The sequence below is a fragment of the Helianthus annuus genome, chromosome 3 (genome assembly GCF_002127325.2).
Source record: "Helianthus annuus cultivar XRQ/B chromosome 3, HanXRQr2.0-SUNRISE, whole genome shotgun sequence".
In the NCBI taxonomy this organism is placed as follows: domain Eukaryota; kingdom Viridiplantae; phylum Streptophyta; class Magnoliopsida; order Asterales; family Asteraceae; genus Helianthus; species Helianthus annuus.
The window spans coordinates 173784024-173804027 of record NC_035435.2 but is presented as its reverse complement, the minus strand read 5'-3'; the positions used below and the strand labels follow the sequence as shown (position 1 = coordinate 173804027).

Here is a 20004-nt window from a genome sequence, read left to right as displayed (position 1 = left end):
TGGGATCAAGCCGCCGGTAAGCCACCACCTCTTAGGGAAATCGCATTTAAGCCTCAACAATTAAGCACCTATATTCGAACATGTGTTATAATTGCAAGTCTCGCGACTTGAGTGCCTATTTCCAGACATGTGGTATATGCATTTGGACTTCACGTGAGATTAAATATATAAATGTAATATTTAATCTTGTAGCCTATATAATCATTTATATTATATTAGATCAAAATATATTAATAACCTATTAATAATTAGTTGGTAATTGTTGATGGACCATATTACCCTTATTAACTAATTGGGTTTCCTCTTGGGTGTATAAATAAGGGGCTTATTAGAGAGTTAAAGGGTTACACACATTACACAATCAAAAACCCTCATAACATCAATATTTCGTCTCTCTCTCCCCATAACCGAAACTACCCTACTTTCGGTTCATCACCATCATTAACTTAACCCTAAGGAGGAACCAAATCATCCTGACAATCATGTCGAACTCTATGGCTGCATCTCTGACTGGATTCTCTGTTGGCCTGTCTGCTGTAACAGGTATGTTAATTCATGTTTTCCATTACATTTAAACAGAACTGATCCAACATGTGATATCAGAGCATATGTTGATAAATCAATTCTGTTTTCGTATCCATTATTCTGGGATCAAAAATCTGGAAAACGGAAGTTTTTAAGTCATTAAAATCAAAACTGTTTCGAGTCCTAATGAGCCGAAATCCCTGCTTTCGGAAAATAAGTTTAATAATTCTTGACTCGAAACCATAAACGGGATAATAATATCCGAAATCTGTTAACTGAAGTCTTAAAATCTAGATTTCGAAACCCAGGATTATGTTTATATTTTTTTAGGGTTCATCATAATGTTCTAAGAAAACTCGAAAAATTCATTAAGTTTTGGAATATAATTCGGATTAGTGGGTGTTTTACTGGTTTTGATCTGAATTTTATCTACTAAAAATTTCGGAAACTGTTAAAAGATAATCAGTTATTATTTTCGAAATCTTTTGATAAGTTTAGATCAGCATTAAAACAGGAAACATTATCCCACAATCCCTAAAATCTCGAGTTTTCAGTTATCATCACAAAACAGCTGTTAACAAGGTTGCTACTCGAGACCATAAGGTTGCTACTCGAGACCATAAGGTCATAACTCGAGACCATAAGGTTGCTACTCGAGACCAAGGTTGCTACTCGAGACCAAGGTTGCTACTCGAAACCAAGGTTGCTACTCGAGATAATAAGGCTACAACTCGAGACTAAGGTTGCGACTGGTGACCTCATAACTAACTCGAGATCTCAAAACTCAGTCGAAACCATGACTCGAGACCATGACCCGGGCGGGGGCACGCTGTCCCCCGCACCCCCCAGCGAACTCACCACGGAGTTCGATCCGCGCTAACAGGTGGTTTGCTATTAAATACTTGGTTTTGTTAACACTTAATTAATTTATCAGAATCAGATAATTTTTTGCAAAACCAAAATAGCTTTACTTGAATGAGCTTCTGATGTATTAATTCTGGCCAAAGCTGATTTAATACATCTATTTATTGTTCAAGTATTATGAAAGCCATGTTGAGTATTCATTACAAACCTGAAATGTCTTAATTCTGGCCAAAGCTGATTTAATTCATTTATGTTTAGCATGCTTGACAAGTGCATAACTAAAGTGATTGTCTCATTTCAGGCCAAAGCTGATTTGTCACGATTACTTTGCACACATACTTAAATGATTACACTTCTGGCCAAAGCTGATTTGTCTTCGTTTAAGTAGAATTTTAACTAAGTCTATTATTTTGATGTTAGTAATAGACATTATCACAGCTTCATAATTAAAATGGTCATTATTTATGCCTGCCTTAGTATAACAAGCCCATTAGATCACATTAGGACTTCTTCTTTTGTATCATAACTTGCTCATCTTATTTCCTCTATCAGCACCAATTGCGGGATTCCACCTTTAACTGGTGATAACTTTGCTGAATGGAAGGATGCTCTCATGCTTACTCTAGGATTGCTAGACTTTGATTATGATTTAAGAGAGAATAAGCCAGCGGACCTTACCGCTACAAGTACTGCTGCTGAGTAGATAGTCCATGATAAATGGACTAGGTGTAACCGCATGTCTCTCATGTTCATGAAGCAGTCTATTCATAACTCAATCAGAGGGGCCATTCCTGATTCTGAAGATGCTAAAACCTATTTGGCTTCTGTGGAGAATCAATTCAAGGGAACATCAAAGGCACACGCAAGCACTCTTATCCTCAAGCTGGTGACAACTAAATATGATGGGAGGAGCGGCATTCGCGAACACATCATGATGATGCATGACATGGCCAATAAGCTGAAGGGCCTTGAGATGGAAATCAGTGATGGTTTTCTTGTTCACTTCATCATCACTTCGCTTCCTTCATCCTATGAAGCATTCAAGATCAATTACAACACTCAGAAGGACAAATGGACGATGAGTGAGCTGATCGCTATGTGCGTGCAGGAGGAAGAGCGTATGAAGATGGATCGCACTACTGATGTTGCTAACTTCACCACCTCCAGCTCAAAGAAGAGGAAGAACTCTTATCAAAGAAAGGATGCTTCTAAGGTTCAAAAGCCAAATCCAAATCCTAATACAAGTGCACCTTCCAGCTCTAAGAACTCCTTAGGCAAACCCTATTGCAAGTTCTGTAAGAAAACAGGACATAAGCAAAAGGAATGCCCTGACTTCAAGGAGTGGCTGGCTAAGAAAGGTAACGATTTTTTCATGATACTTGAGTCCTTTAATTTAAATGTTCCTGCTAATTCTTGGTGGTTTGATTCTGGTTCTATGGTTCATGTTACCAATTCACTTCAGGGATTCCTTACAATCCGGAAGCTGGGAAGAAACCAAAGAACACTTAAAGTTGGGGATGATCGAGAATTAGAAGTGAAGGCCATAGGAACATTACAATTATTTTTGAAAACTGGTTTATGTATTAAACTTTATGATACCTTATATGTTCCTGAGGTAACTCGGAACATTGTATCAGGACCAAAGTTAGACATGGACGGTGTTGTCGTTTCTCATGGTCATCGCAAACTCTCTATTCTCTATGATTCCGTTGTTTATGGTAATGGCATTCTGGATGGTGGTCTCTATAGAGTAGAACTAGATGATAATTTTTCCAAATCTTTGTTGTCATATAATATAAATGAATCACTCACAAAGATGGAAAAGAAACAAATTCGAGACTTAGAGACTTCATCTATGTTGTGGCATCAACGTTTAGGCCACATCTCAAGAGAACGATTAAATTGTCTCGTAAAGGATGAAGTCTTACCTCCTCTCGATTTCACTGATTTTGGAACATGTGTCAAATGTCTTAAAGGCAAAATGACATCAGCGAATAAGAAAGGTGCCACTAGGAGCTCTAATTTATTAGAACTCATTCACACTGACATTAGTGGTCCCTATCAAATCGCTGGCATCACAGGACATGCTTCATTTATCACTTTCATTGATGGTTATTCTCGTTACATGTACTTGTATCTTATAAAGGAAAAGTCTGAATCTCTAACAACTTTTAAAGATTATAAAGCTGAAGTTGAAAAGCAATTAGATCGTCAGATTAAAGTTGTGAGATCAGACAGAGGCGGTGAATATTATGGAAGACATACTGATGTGGGTCAAGCTCATGGTCCATTTTATGAGTTTTGTAAGGGCCAGGGGATTGTGAACCAATACACCATGCCTGGTACACCTCAGCAGAATGGTGTCGCTGAACGAAGAAATCGTACCCTTATGAACATGGTGCGCAGTATGTTAGCCAACACTAATAGAGTTCCTTCTAAGTCTGTCTCTAAAACTCCTTATGAACTTTGGACAGGAAGGAAACCGAGTCTTAAATATATGAAAGTATGGGGCTGCATTGCTGAAGCAAAATTATATAATCCTTTCCTAAGGAAACATGACCCTAAAACAGTTACCTGCTTCTTTATCGGGTATCCTGATCATTCAAAGGGTTATCGTTTCTATTGTCCTTCCCATGTCACTCGTATTGTTGAAACCAAGCGTGTTGCGTTCCTGGAGGATTTCAAGGTCAGTGGGAGCAGTACCAACCCTTACGAAGAATTGCAAGAAGTACAAGACGCGGGGGGGAGAGACTCGTCGCTTACCATTACTCCATTTACTCCTCTTGTACCCCATGCAACTGCCCCTGAAGCCACTACACAAACTCCATCTCCACAACCAGAACCCATCATACCTCATAACGAAGGCACATCAAATGCTCAAAACCAAGACAACGCTGAACCCGCAAATCAGCTCAGGAGGTCATCTAGGCAGAAACGGCCTACTAATTGGGATGATTACGTTACCTACCTGACTGAAATGGATGCTGGAAAGCTCAATGATCATATCTCTTATAATGAAGCCATTAGCAGTGATCAGTCTTCTGAATGGAACAAAGCAATGATTGATGAGCTTGAATCCATGAAGAAAAATGACGTTTGGGATTTGGTAGAATTACCCAACGGTGTCAAACCTGTAGGTTGTAAATGGGTGTTCAAAACAAAACTAGATCCGAATGGGAACGTTGAACGCTACAAAGCGAGATTGGTTGCAAAGGGCTACACTCATAAAGAGGGAATTGATTATCAAGCGACTTTTTCACCTGTCTCTCGTAAAGATTCATTAAGGATCGTTATGGCCCTAGTAGCTCATTTTGACTTAGAGTTGCATCAGATGGACGTCAAAACTGCTTTCCTTAACGGAGACTTAGACGAAGATGTTTACATGAAACAACCTGAAGGCTTTAAACCTGAAGGTCAGGAGCATCTAGTCTGTAAGTTGAAGAAATCCATTTATGGGTTAAAACAAGCATCACGTCAATGGTACCTCAAGTTTGATGAAGTCATGAAGAGGCAAGGTTTTATGAAGAATCAAGTGGATCAATGCACCTACCTCAAGATGGGAGTAATTTTACTATACTTATCCTTTATGTAGATGATATTCTATTGGCAAGTAATAGTTTAGACATGTTGCATGAGTCGAAGCGGTTACTCTCGCATAACTTCGACATGAAGGATCTCGGAGATGCTTCTTACGTCATTGGCATCGAAATTCACCGAGATAGACACAAAGGGATCTTAGGATTGTCTCAAAAGACTTACATAGATCGTGTCCTTACACGTTACAACATGCAACAGTGTAAACCCTCCGTCGCTCCAGTAGTTAAGGGAGATGTTTTCGGTTCATTCCAGTGTCCGACAACAGAGGTTGAAAAGGAGCAAATGAGCCAGATACCTTACGCGTCAGTAGTCGGGAGCCTGATGTATGCTCAAGTCTGTACTCGCCCAGATATCGCTTATATTGCTGGAATGCTAGGCCGTTATCAGACTAATCCTGGCCTAGATCACTGGAAAGCAGCTAAGAAGGTCCTCAGATATCTGCAAGGGACGAAAGACTATAAACTGACTTAAAGAAAAAGTGATCACTTAGAAGTGGTAGGTTATTCTGATTCTGACTTTGCCAAATGCAAAGATGACAAGAAATCCACTTCGGGCTACATCTTTATGTTAGCAGGCGGACCTATCTCATGGAAGAGTCATAAACAACAGTTAACTACAACTTCCACATTGATGGCAGAATACATTGCTGTTTACAAAGCAACCTGTCATGGAATGTTGCTTAGAAATCTGATCACTGGACTCAAAATCGTTAATTCCATTTCTAGACCATTGAAGCTTTACTGTGATAACTCAGCTGCCGTTAGTTTCTCGAACAGTAACAGTTCGACTGGAGCTGGTTTATATCTCGATACAAAATACTTGTTCGTACGTGAACGAGTTGAGGAAAATAATCTTTGTATTGAGTATATTAGTACTAAAGATATGCTAGCGGATCCGATGACTAAAGGTCTCCTACCTAAAGTTTTTGAAGAACATGTATCGAATATGGGACTTACTAAAGACCTTATTTAATGGCATATTGTACTAGCTTATGTTTTAATTAATAAAATTTCCTCAGTTTGATTTTGTATGTCTCTAACATATGTTCTGCCGGTGTAATGACATATAGACAAATATAAATACAAATCAGACGCTAAATGGCTTATACATATTTTGATCGTAACTATTAGGTTTTAAATTGAGGCTATAGTATGATTAATGGGGGTCCTGAGTCGAATGATGATTCAACGGCTGTATTTCTCTGCTATAGTTCTTGGTTTAAAGCTAAAATGAGTGTTAACTCCTGGCCAGGCTTACCTAATACTCATGATAAATGATTACTTGGCTAAGTGGGAGAATGTGAGATTAAATATATAAATGTAATATTTAATCTTGTAGCCTATATAATCATTTATATTATATTAGATCAAAATATATTAATAACCCATTAATAATTAGTTGGTAATTGTTGATGGACCATATTACCCTTATTAACTAATTGGGTTTCCTCTTGGGTGTATAAATAAGGGGCTTATTAGAGAGTTAAAGGGTTACACACATTACACAATCAAAAACCCTCATAACATCAATATTTCGTCTCTCTCTCCCCATAACCGAAACTACCCTACTTTCGGTTCATCACCATCATTAACTTACACCCTAAGGAGGAACCAAATCATCCTGACAATCATGTCGAACTCTATGGCTGCATCTCTGACTGGATTCTCTGCTGGCCTGTCTGCTGTAACAGGTATGTTAATTCATGTTTTCCATTACATTTAAACAGAACTGATCCAACACTTCAACCTAAGCTGCAATTTCCAATGGAATGACCTTCAAGACCAGGGGATTAAGCACCTATCTCGGAGTAATTGTTGCATTTCTGAGTCTATCTTTAGATATTTTTTATATACATGTGGGCTCTAACCTAAGCAATCACATCCCAATAACACTTTTCAAGTCTAAGGGTTGGATACTAACCTATATATAGGAGGCAAATACTTGCTTCTTAGGCATACGTTTAGGTACAATTTTGACTCACTACCTCAAGGTAAAATGATCCTCGAACCACAAGGACTAGATACCCATCTCCAAACATGTATACCTAGTTTTAGACATGGGTCTGAATGATGACCTTATTTGAGACACAAGTCATGTATAAAAGACTTGAACAGCCATCTATATAAGTTTTACTATTTATGAATACCATATGGATGAATCAACGTCCACTAGGGAATAAGTCCTTCTATACACAAGTCTTGAAAATCATATTCGAGCTATTACTATTTGAATCAGTCAACAAGTTAAGAGACCCGATACTAAAAGAAAACAAATTAAGAATCTTGTCTCACATAATAAAAGACTAAATCATATCAGAGTTAGTCTATTACTTTCCACATTGGCATCAATAATAATATTAATATTAATTTATGAATATACTGCATTGTTTTAAAGAAATCTCATATTTTATTATGTTATGTTTTTTTAACGGCTAATGAATCCTCCAAATGAGTTACTAGTGAAATTCATCATATCGAGATACACTCGTCTCCGAACCAGGGAAAACACTCACCTAGGGCCGAAGCCCGTGAACACTCGCCCGAAGACACGACAATGCAGTGAGATAAAATCCACTCAGTTCAAGGATCGAACTAGCGATCTCCACCTTTTCGCCTAGTCTCCCGTCATCACTAGATGTCGCAGAAAATAATGGAGAGGGTCAGAAATCGAACTTGGTTCTTTAAAACACGAAATCTTCTCCTTACCACTCATTGGCATTTTTATTAAGTTAGGGGATACGGTGTGGGTGCGAGATCCAGGCGGCAAAGCCGTTTGCCGCGCGGCAAACACCGCCGCCGACCAAGTTTGGTCGCGGCAAAACATTGAACTCGGTGACCCTTTGCCGACTCGAGAAGAAGAAATGGAAAAAGGGGGGGGGGGCACTCCAACGGTCATATGACCGTTTAAAAAAAATAATTTTTTTTTTAAAATTAAACTATATATATATATCACAAACCATTTAACCATATACTTTCCAATTCAGCTATACTCATACAAACGAATTCCTTCTAAAGGTTTACCTTACAAAATGGCGGATGAACTCCCGTTATGGTTCCCACCCATGAGTAGCGACGATTCATCCGATAGTAGCATTCTTTTTTTTCAAAATCTCATCGAAGAAGCCGAACTTCAAGATACCGGCACATCTAACCGAAGGAGATATATTGAACGTCAACGTGAGGAGGGGCATGAGACACTCATGGCGGATTATTTTGTCGAAGACCCGAAGTACAACGAAGATATCTTTCGGCATAGGTTCCGTATGTCGAAACGTTTGTTTCTAAAAATTGTGTCCGATGTGGAAGAGAACGACCCGTGGTTTGTAGAGGCCCCCGATGCGCGAGGTAGGAAGGGCTTTACGCCCTTGCAAAAGGTGACATCGGCTATTAAACAGCTCGCAACTGGAAACACTCCAGACGAGAACGACGAGTACTTGCATATGGCCAAAAGAACTTCCCGCGAGTGCCTAGAATATTTTTGTGACACGGTTTGCAAAATATATGGTCCAGAGTTCTTACGTAGACCGACAAGCCACGACATGGCACTTTTATACCAAGCTCATGAGGAAAAACATCACCTTCCAGGTATGTTCGGTAGCCTTGATTGCACCCATTTTGTTTGGCGTTTTTGTCCGACAGAGTATCGAGGCCAATACATGCGAGGAGATCATAGATACCCGACTATTATGCTCGAAGCGGTTGCTTCTCAAGACTTATGGTTTTGGCATGCTTTTGCCGGTCCACCGGGTTCTCAAAACGATATCAATGTTCTACAACAATCTCCGTTATTTTTAACGGAACGAAATGGAACCGCGCCAAAATGTCCATTTTACGTTAACAACCATTTATACAAACGTGGTTATTTGCTCGTGGATGGAATCTACCCTTCGTGGTCCGTGTTTGTGAAGTCGATCCCTTACCCTCACGAAGTAAACGAAAAGAAATTCAAGAGGCAACATGAGGCGGCAAGAAAAGACGTCGAACGGGCTTTTGGTGTTTTGAAGGGGAAATGGGGTGTATTGAGTCGACCGATGCGAGCAAGATCGGTTAAAAAAAATAGGAATGTCGTGTACACGTGTATTATTTTACACAACATGATTTTGAAAGACGATGGAAAGGCGATAGCACCGGTGCACATTCGGGATCCTCCGGTCGAGCCGGCTCTAGACGATACGGTGTTGGGCGAGTTGTTGAATGAAGACACCCATTGAAGACTCAAACACGATCTCATAGATCATCTCGCAAGTCAAGATTTACCCCATCTTTTGGCCGATTCCGACGAAGACTAGTTTAAATTGTTTCATGCTAATGTAATTTTATTGTTTTTTAATTTAGTGTAACTTTGATGTTTTTAATTTAATTTATGAAACTTTATTGTTTTTAATTTATTTATATTAAATTAATTATTGCAAAAAAAAATAATAATAAAAGTTTACCACTTCAGCAAGTGTTTAAACCAATGCCAACACTTTTCAGCAAAGTTTAAACACTTTTGCCAAATTGATATGGCACGCTCTGATTGGTCGGTTTTTTGTTTTGCCACTTTAAAGTGTTTAACCACTCCTTATACCCTTATGTAGTCAACTAATTTCAAACCATACCCATTATTACATGTAGTCAGATTTTAGATCTTATAGTTGACCGAGTTTTCAAGCACTTCCATACCACCCCCATTTAATGATATCAATTTAATACGTCATTCAATAAACGGTTCAAAAACACTAAAATAAAATTATATTTTAAATCAAACATTTATATCCTTTCAGAAAACTTAAATATCTCACTGAGTTATAATACAAAGGATTTAAAAATAAGAAAGGTAAGAAATAATCATAAAATGTGAAGAGAAATTTTGTTTAAGAGAACAAAAAGAATATGGACATGCTATTTCCCTATCACTTTTTAAATGTCTGTAACTTTTTATACATCATTTGTTACTAAAAAAAATTATACCATAAAATCGAACGTATTTTTATCTTCAAAATGAGTACCCTATTTTTATAGTTTTCAAAACAAAATTATTACACAGTGAAGATAATGTAAAACATAATAAGTATTAAACTAAAAACACAATGGAAAGTAAAATAAAACACAATCGATGACAACAGATAAAAGACACAATGGACATAATGTATAACAAAATGAGTATCAAACTAAAAAAACAATAAAAAGTAGATTAAAAACAAAATTGAAAATTTTTGTTTTATTATCATATAGCAATATCATACTCATATTAAAGATAAAAAAACCCAGTAAATATGAAAATTTTTGTTTTATTATCATATAGCAATATCATACTCATATTAAAGATAAAAAAACGTTTATTATTATGGTGGATTTTTTTTTTAAATATCATATGCAAAAAGTTATGAAAGTTTTAAATTGACGGGGGAATTGACATATGCCTTGCATGTGAAGAGAGAAAGTAAATAAATGTATGAATCTTTTTATACCTTTCCATTATCTTCTTTTCTTTAAAACTAATCTCAACCATTCAAAATTTTAGATCAATTGACCAAAATCATTCTTAGCTTTCTCATTTATTTTTCCTTTTTATTTGATCCTAAGGTTGGAGGGTGTGATATAAAGCCCCTAAGGGGTTTTAAAGCGTCATGTCACACAGGGGGCTTTAAAGCCCCTCCCTTTAACTTACATGAAATAGTTTAAAGTCCCTATTAAACAAAATTAAAAAAAAAGATTTGGTTGGTTGAAAAGAATGAGGCCTCACCTGTTTTTCCCTTCAACGCTCGTTACTGCAATGGCGGAGCATCGATGGCGCCCTTGGCCCCTGGCGCGTAGCGAATGGGGTGGGGACGCTATAGGACGCTAACACGTATGATATGGCTAGATACGCTATACCACACCCCCTGCCTCAAAATAGCAATCCAAGTTCATGTATATCCATCATTTGTTAACAATTACAAATTACATTGATGTTGATTCAAAAATATAACTCAAATCCCTCAAAATAGTAATCCAAGTTCATGTATATCCATCGTTGGTTAATACTTACTAATTATTACTATATGATAAAATGAAAACTCAACGAAAACTCAATGAACAGTGATTTGTTATTTTTTTAATTTTTTATTATATGATTTTTTTTATATTGTGTAATACCTTATATTCATTTATTAGACTATGGGGTATGAGGCGAGGGTTGGGGTGTGGGTTGGGTACAAATGCCCAAGTCACCATTCCGGGTGGGCTTGGGTTTCGGCGTGGTCCCTTGGGCGGAGTTTCAGCCCGGGCGTTGGGCATGCCTAGCGGTCCTCCGTGGCCGGCTCTTATTGGCTGGGTTGGCTAGGCCATAGCGGCTAGGTTTAAATTTTAAAAAATAACTATTTGGCCAAGCCAAACGGTTCACCCAAGTCACTAAAAAACCCCCCAACCCCACCGCCTGTCCACGTCGCTACCCCAACCCTTCACTCCACGTACCCGAACCCGCTACCCACACTTGATACCGGCACAACGCGATGAAGGGCCGCCAACCCGGTGAGACCCGTTAGTGGCCGGAAGCTTTCATTAGCTACCGACACAATTTAAACGCGTGCCAACACAAGTGGAGCGAGCTACAACCGAAGCTCGACCGTTTTAAAGCCTACTACGATAGTGTCCCGGGCGGTGATATAAGTCACGAAGACCGGGTGGCGGTGGCCAACATCGAGTTCCGGGGTAAGGAGCGGAAGCCGTTTGACAAGATCGCCCTGTTCGAAATCTACCTAACGCTTTAGGCTTTTTTTTAATTTTGTAATCCTTTTTTTTAGAATTTTATAATTTTTAGGGACTTTTAATAATAATTTTAGGCTTTTTTTTTATTTTGTGTGTATTTTTTAATTTTAGGTTTTTTTTTTAATTTTTATAAAACTGGCCAACTGATGTCTGTCGTTAGTGACATGCAAAAACCGAAATAAACTACGTAGATAGGATAAGTCGGATATCGAACCAGAGGAGGATTGTGGAAAGTGTCACGATGCTAAGTATTAATTAACTATTGCTAAAAAGTAAAACTCAATTGTTGGGTTTGATTAATTATCTAAAAATTACAAACTAAAACTAAGGTTTGAATCAATAGAGAAACAATGGTTCCTCCAGATTTCAGGTTTTGCAGTTAATTTCCACTATGTGTTTAATCGTGACCTACATAGACATAGGTATTAAACTCGATTAATTAATTGTGATAACCAACGACTAAGTACTCCGGTCAATACATAACGGGAGGTTATCGAATGATTATCAATTACAATTTACAAACCCTAACCCCATGTCAAATATATCCCAATTACTAGAACTCTCGGGAACTGAATGCTTAGAAATTAAGGTTTAAATAAACGTAACTATTTACAATCAAGAAATCAAATCAATGGTGAAAAGCATCGAATGCTTAGATCACCAAATTAAAACGATTGTGTCAAACACATAGTTTCAACTAACTTACAAAAACCCTCCATCCAAAGGAAACCATAAAAGACTAGCCGCTCATCTGGGTTAACTGATAATCTTCGTATCCTTCAGAAAGTCGCTGACTTCCTCCCTGCCGTCGAGATAATGATGATGATTGATTCCTTGTGAATTGTGATTCTCCTAGTCTGCGTGTATGTTACTCCTCTTGTCCAACATATATGTATGCGTGTGATGATGATTATGTTGAGAAGTCAAAGTCCACACACCCCCTAAGAGGAAGTCAGCCGCCCTTCATATCTCGGCCCATTAGATTATTGTTTTTTTTTTCTTTTAATTCCCTCAATAATTCACGTGACACTTCCATATAACTACCGTAGGGTACGTTTTCACCCGTAGCTTACGGTTGAAACATTCTGTCTCTTTTGGATTATTTGGCCGTAGTTTACGACGTATATTCCATAAGCTACATTTTTGTATGCTTAGCAACTTTCATTTAATTACCAAATGGCCCATGGACTTCATTCCTTCTCGTTTCTTTCGACTCTAAGCCATTTTCTAACCCGAATTAACTTCCGAATAAAGCCTTTCGCTATGTTTATCATCCACGGGTGTTCCGCATCGTCTCTAACATCTTTAAATTCACCGAATTACGCATTTTACCTGAAATAACACAAACACTCGCAGTAATCACATTCGAAACGTATAATCACATAAAACACATTAATTCACACATGATAATACACTTAAGGCTCATGTTTCACACTCTCCATCACATCCCCACACTTAACCTTGATTGTCCTCAAGCAACCATTACAAACATTACTCCCCTTATTAACAAATCACCATTAAATCCCTTACCGAATTAACAATTTAAGGTCCCAAGTCATACCTTTCCCATAGACTGACACAATCGAGATTGACAATCTGACGAACAAGTGATACACATTTAAAACAAGACTTACCTAACTAAAACTAACATGCTTATGATATTACACACATGTCACACGCCCCTCACAATAATCGCTCCTCTCGGTTTTTTCAAGACTAGCGTGTAATGTGCTAGTATATAATTCACTCAAAACCAAATACGCTACTTTGCAATCATAAGCTTGTATAGCAATCAAACCTCCACCGTATCAAATAACGTAACACATATCAAAAGGACTTTCGGGTTTTGGGTTAAGGTAAAGGTAGGGAAATATTTTTGGCTTTTTATATTTATTTGGCGAACACAAAAGAATACCAAACCATGACAAATTTATTCACAATAACTACTAATACTTTGGGTATTTTCGACCCATTTATTGAACACGAACATGATTTTTGTTTTTTTTCTTTCTTTTCTCTCTCTCTCTTTTTTTTCATTTCATTTTTTTTCTTTTTTTTTCTTTTTTTTTTCAACAAATATCTAACACACAATTGCCACTCATGGTTGGTAATCAAACGGGTTAAACAAGGTGTAACAAACGAAGGGTAAAAGGCTCAACATGGTTAACTAAGGTGGGTGGAATCAACAATCAACATATAGAACAATGAATGGATCCTAATGCCTTTATCATTTATGTGTAAACGCTAAAGCACAGTCTCAGCACGTATCAAACCACACAAGTTCTAATACAAAGCAACATATGGCCTACACTCAGCAAATGAACATTTATTGCAAATTCATCTAACAACTAGTAGGCTCAAATATCTCACCGAATAAAAGGAATATGGGTTACCGACACGTAGCATGTGTAATTCCTAAAGCATGTTACCCCTAGTTAGGCATCTCTTCTCAACTATGTTCTAAAACTTGTCAGAAATACTCTCATGAAACTTAAAGGGACAACCATGACTAGGGATCTAATTTAGCTTAATATCAGTAGGAACCCTTTAGCGATTGAAAATGTTGGGTTTCATGTAGTTCAAGCATACTCGAGAAACAAAAATTTTCAAAATTTTTCAATTTTAGCCAATTTCAACAAATTCAAGCATTTAATATCACAATCTTACCAACCCTCTCTCGAGTTACCGCATCCCCACACTTGGGATACATTGTCCCCAATGTATAGTGCAATTTATAATCTAAACTCGAGAGATACCACCCACAAACCATGAACGGCTAACACCTAGATGACTCAACACATAAAAACCACTCCCAACACAAAAACTCACACCACCAAATACACAAAAACAAATAAAACACAAGATAGATAGACACATGCACCTGATCAGAAAACAAGTGAGTGTCTGTGGCGGTGTAGTTGCTGCGATCTAACCGGAACATACACCCCTCATGGATTCTTTGAGATCTCACCGGGGGATGTTGCCAAACATCCCCACACTTGATTCATTGCATCCGTGAAGATGGAACGTAGGCACCTGTCAAAACACAAACACACCAAAACGAAACCAAAATAAAGTACAAACTCTACATCCTCGGGCTGCCTCCCGAGAGCGCTAAGTTTAAAGGTCTTCAGCCAGACCGTACCTGATATGCGCTATGGTGGTCTCAATGCACACTTACCCCTTGTATTTCCCATGAATGCACAGTACCTGACATCGTTGATCCAGCGGGGTCTAATTTTTATCAAGATGTCCACTGAAGCACTACAATCCGGCCTCAATCCACACTTTCCTATCGAGTTCCCAACATACACTCGATAGTCAACTCTCCACATGCGTTTCTTTTTACTCAATATCAGCAGATAAGTTGGATTATTGCACAACCACTTTATGATGATCTGTCTGATGTCCTTCACCTTCACCTTCCTCATCTCTATATGTGCATCCCCACACTTATTTTTTGGAATGTCTTCTTTTACCTCATCACCTTCAACAATTTTCTCCCCATCTGACTGTTCAGCAATTAGGGGAATCACCGGTGTGGTATTAACCTCCACAACCTCATCCCTTACTTGAGAAGAAGACATCTGTAGAGACACCCATTTATCCCTGGCTTGGCGTTTTTCCATTGGAGTCATTCTTGGCCCATCATCCTTCACTTCAGCCATCAAAAGGTTATACTTCGTAATCCACATCTCCAACTGGTCCTCTATTGACAGGTCAGGATTTGCCAATTCCTTTTCAATGTATGCCAACTCTCTTTTTCTCCTATATTCCATAAGACTTCTAAATTGAGGTGATTGATAGTAACTATCTGACTGGGGTGCACATTCAGACTCACCCTGATCAACTGTATACTGGGTATGATAGGCATCCTGATAGTGTACCGGATGGTCTTCATAAGAAAATTGAGAGTATTCATTATAACAATGGTCATACTCCTCTTGGTAACTCACGCTTTGTACCATCCCCGGATCATATCTACTCTCATACCATGTCTGCTCATCATAACAATAATTTGTATCTGATTGGTAATCATATGCAACTCGCTGCGAATCAGAATAAGAATAGTATGGGTGGACATCATCATCAGAATAAAAATCCAACTCATCTGCTCTCCTTTGTTCGTCCTCACACATTTTCCGGAACACAGGACAATCGTCACGCGTGTGACATGGACTACCACAACCTCGGCATGACCAGTAAGCACTTTCCATAATAAGATCTGCAATAAATCTGCACAGACAAAACTAGTATACCCAAGGTAAAAGCAAACAGTGGAATATGTGACGAATAAAATACTATTTTTGGATTTTTCTTTTTTTTTTTTAAAAATTTTTTTTTCTTTCTATTTTACTAAAAACTTAACACTAAACACGTTGCGCACGCCTCCCCGGCAACGGCGCCATTTTGATGTCTGTCGTTAGTGACATGCAAAAACCGAAATAAACTACGTAGATAGGATAAGTCGGATATCGAACCAGAGGAGGATTGTGGAAAGTGTCACGATGCTAAGTATTAATTAACTATTGCTAAAAAGTAAAACTCAATTGTTGGGTTTGATTAATTATCTAAAAATTACAAACTAAAACTAAGGTTTGAATCAATAGAGAAACAATGGTTCCTCCAGATTTCAGGTTTTACAGTTAATTTCCACTATGTGTTTAATCGTGACCTACATAGACATAGGTATTAAACTCGATTAATTAATTGTGATAACCAATGACTAAGTACTCCGGTCAATACATAACGGGAGGTTATCGAATGATTATCAATTACAATTTACAAACCCTAACCCCATGTCAAATATATCCCAATTACTAGAACTCTCGGGAACTGAATGCTTAGAAATTAAGGTTTAAATAAACGTAACTGTTTACAATCAAGAAATCAAATCAATGGTGAAAAGCATCGAATGCTTAGATCACCAAATTAAAACGATTGTGTCAAACACATAGTTTCAACTAACTTACAAAAACCCTCCATCCAGAGGAAACCATAAAAGACTAGCCGCTCATCTGGGTTAACTGATAATCTTCGTATCCTTCAGAAAGTCGCTGACTTCCTCCCTGCCGTCGAGATAATGATGATGATTGATTCCTTGTGAATTGTGATTCTCCTAGTCTGCGTGTATGTTACTCCTCTTGTCCAGCATATATGTATGCGTGTGATGATGATTAGGTTGAGAAGTCAAAGTCCACACACCCCCTAAGAGGAAGTCAGCCGCCCTTCATATCTCGGCCCATTAGATTATTGTTTTTTTTTCTTTTAATTCCCTCAATAATTCACGTGACACTTCCATATAACTACCGTAGGGTACGTTTTCACCCGTAGCTTACGGTTGAAACATTCTGTCTCTTTTGGATTATTTGGCCGTAGTTTACGACGTATATTCCATAAGCTACATTTTTGTATGCTTAGCAACTTTCATTTAATTACCAAATGGCCCATGGACTTCATTCCTTCTCGTTTCTTTCGACTCTAAGCCATTTTCTAACCCGAATTAACTTCCGAATAACGCCTTTCGCTATGTTTATCATCCACGGGTGTTCCGCATCGTCTCTAACATCTTTAAATTCACCGAATTACGCATTTTACCTGAAATAACACAAACACTCGCAGTAATCACATTCGAAACGTATAATCACATAAAACACATTAATTCACACATGATAATACACTTAAGGCTCATGTTTCACACTCTCCATCACCAACCCACGCGGGCTAGCTACGCCCCGCCATACCGACCCAACACGTCACTCACCAGCGGAAGGGCTCGAAGTCCACGTGTCAACCCATGCCTCAAACCCCCGCCCCATCATACCCCACGGTCGAAACCACCAATACCTTTCGCGCAACGCGCGTCATTAAAAAACACTAGTTATATTAATAGTGATGTTGATTCATGAATATTTTATGTTGTTCTATATAACTCCTGTATTTTATTAAATCATGTATTCAGATTTCAGATAATTTCAAAACAAATCTAAAAAATAACCCTATTGAAGTCTTATGGTTGAAATAAGACTTAGTTACTATTAGGTCCTATGCTCGATTCTCATACGTAGTTTTTGTCATATTTATTTGGTTTCCTACAGAATGAATATGATCGGATGATGTATAATCCTCCCATAGTTCGTGAACAATCCAAATTTACTCCTTAAAAAAAATTGTCATTATTATATACATATAGAGATCTGGATTTTAGTTAGTTTCCAAAATAAAAATTGTGGCTCTCCGTTTCCAATTTTGACCAAACAGACAAACGCTCTTCTTACCATCATATTCATACCCTCTGTTCCCCTTCATCTTTACCGTATCTAAAAACGTCAAAAATGTTACACTGTCACATTTTCCGGCAACCATTTACACTCTTCCTAACCATTCTCCTCACCATTTCCCCCACAACCCAACAACAACTCACCACCACCGATCTCAATGCACTCCACCAACTCATGTACTCACTCACCGACGTCAAAACCGGCGGTTTTTTCTCCTCCTGGGACTTCTCCTCGCCGGAAAATGCCTGTTCTTCATTCGCCGGAGTTACTTGCGCCAATGTTAATAATAACTTACGAGTTGTGTCTCTGTATCTCGGTACCGGACTCTCCGACTCACCAGGACTCGCCGGAACGATTTCCGACACTGGGTTATACGAGCTCACTGAGTTGACTCAGCTTGTTTTGTTTCCCGGAATTGTTACCGGATTTATCCCGTCGGAAATCGGTCACCGCCTTAAAAACCTCCGTGTGATATCACTCACTAACAACAGACTCACCGGAGCTATCCCGGAGTCAATATCGGAGCTTCAAAACCTTCACACTTTAGATCTGAGTCATAACAAACTCACCGGAAAAATTCCGGCAATGCTGACGTCAGCGTTACCGGAACTAAGAGTACTGGTTCTATCCGACAACGAGCTTACCGGAGAAATCCCAGAATTTTCCGACGAGTCGGAGCTCATGCACTTGGATTTGAGAAACAATATGTTGACCGGAACATTGCCGGAGAAGATTCCGGCGACACTTCGTTATTTGTCGTTATCGAGTAACGGTCTGTGGGGCCCAGTGAACTGGGTGACGTCAGCGTATTTAGTGTATCTTGATTTAAGCATGAACAAATTCAGTGGGCCAATAAAGGACACATTACTAAGATCCTGCACCTCATCAATGTACCTCCAACGGAACAATTTCTCCGGCGAGCTACCGTTGCAACTACCGTTATCATTTTCCGGTTACGGTGCCGGATCCACCGTTGATCTCAGCCACAACTACCTCACCGGAAACATACCAAACTATTTAAACAGCGTTGAAACGTTGTTTTTAAATAATAATCATTTTATTGGAAAGGTGCCGGAGAGTTACGTCAGCAATGTGTTTGATGGGATGATGAGGACGTTGTATTTGCAGCATAATTATTTAACGGCGTTTCCGATGGGGGACGGTGAGGGAACGGCGTTGCCGGATGGTGTGGCATTGTGTTTGAGTTATAATTGTATGGTCCCACCGGCCGTGGGGCTAACGGCGTGCCCGGTTAGTGCAGGTGGACCGGTAACGAGACCGTTAAGACAGTGTGATTTGTTTAAGAGTGGGGATACGATAGGGTAGTATTATGATTATGTGTTGGTGTTTGTTTATACATAACATACATATATAGTGTATAATTTTATTTCTTTTGATACGTGTTTGGTTATTGTTATTGTTTAGGCTTTGGTTTTTTATTGTTATATTAATTAAGAAGTGTGTTTTGTTAGATGTTTTTTTGGCAAGTGGCCGAGGGGTGTGTCTGGGTTGGTTTGGTTCGGCTTTTATCATTAATCATAGTCGAACTTTGATTACAGGTAATCGGGTTATGAATTAGGTTATGGTTATTTCGGTTAACAACCAAAAACTTCAACTAAAACTAACTTTTGACTAAAGTTCAAAACCTCTACATGGTTAGTGTTAAACGAAATTCTATTACATAGCCTCAACATATAACTTCAGTTCAGTTTCAGTTATATTGGTTAATTACAGCTTCATAACCATAACTAATTGGTCGGTTAAACAAGATTCATAACCATAACCATTAGTTATGTTGGTTATTGGTTAAAATTGGTTCTGTTATGGTTTGGTTATCAGTTTTGACATTTAATTTACCCACCCCTAATAAAAGCTATATAGGGAGAATTCATACTTTAATAGATTCAGGGGCGGTTCTTAGAAGGGTTCTAGCAGGGCCACGACCCGGGCAAATTTGTCGGTCGTAGTGCTAATTTTCCACATTTCAATTGAATTTTTTTATATAT

General features: G+C 38.4%; 2 protein-coding genes across 2 annotated transcripts; both read left to right on the top strand.

Moving 5' to 3' along the window:
- Positions 1–8014: 8014 nt before the first annotated feature.
- LOC110932639 lies at positions 8015–9196 on the top strand. The gene is made up of 3 exons (XM_022175960.1): positions 8015–8570; positions 8625–8752; positions 8894–9196. Exons 1-3 carry the CDS (start codon positions 8015–8017, stop codon positions 9194–9196), a joined length of 987 nt encoding a protein of 328 aa, XP_022031652.1.
- An 8771-nt stretch (positions 9197–17967) lies between these two features.
- Positions 17968–19469, top strand: LOC110930977 (LRR receptor-like serine/threonine-protein kinase GSO1). The gene has a single exon (XM_022174367.2). It carries the CDS (start codon positions 18053–18055, stop codon positions 19322–19324), a length of 1272 nt encoding a protein of 423 aa, XP_022030059.1. The 5' UTR covers positions 17968–18052; the 3' UTR covers positions 19325–19469.
- Positions 19470–20004: the final 535 nt, after the last annotated feature.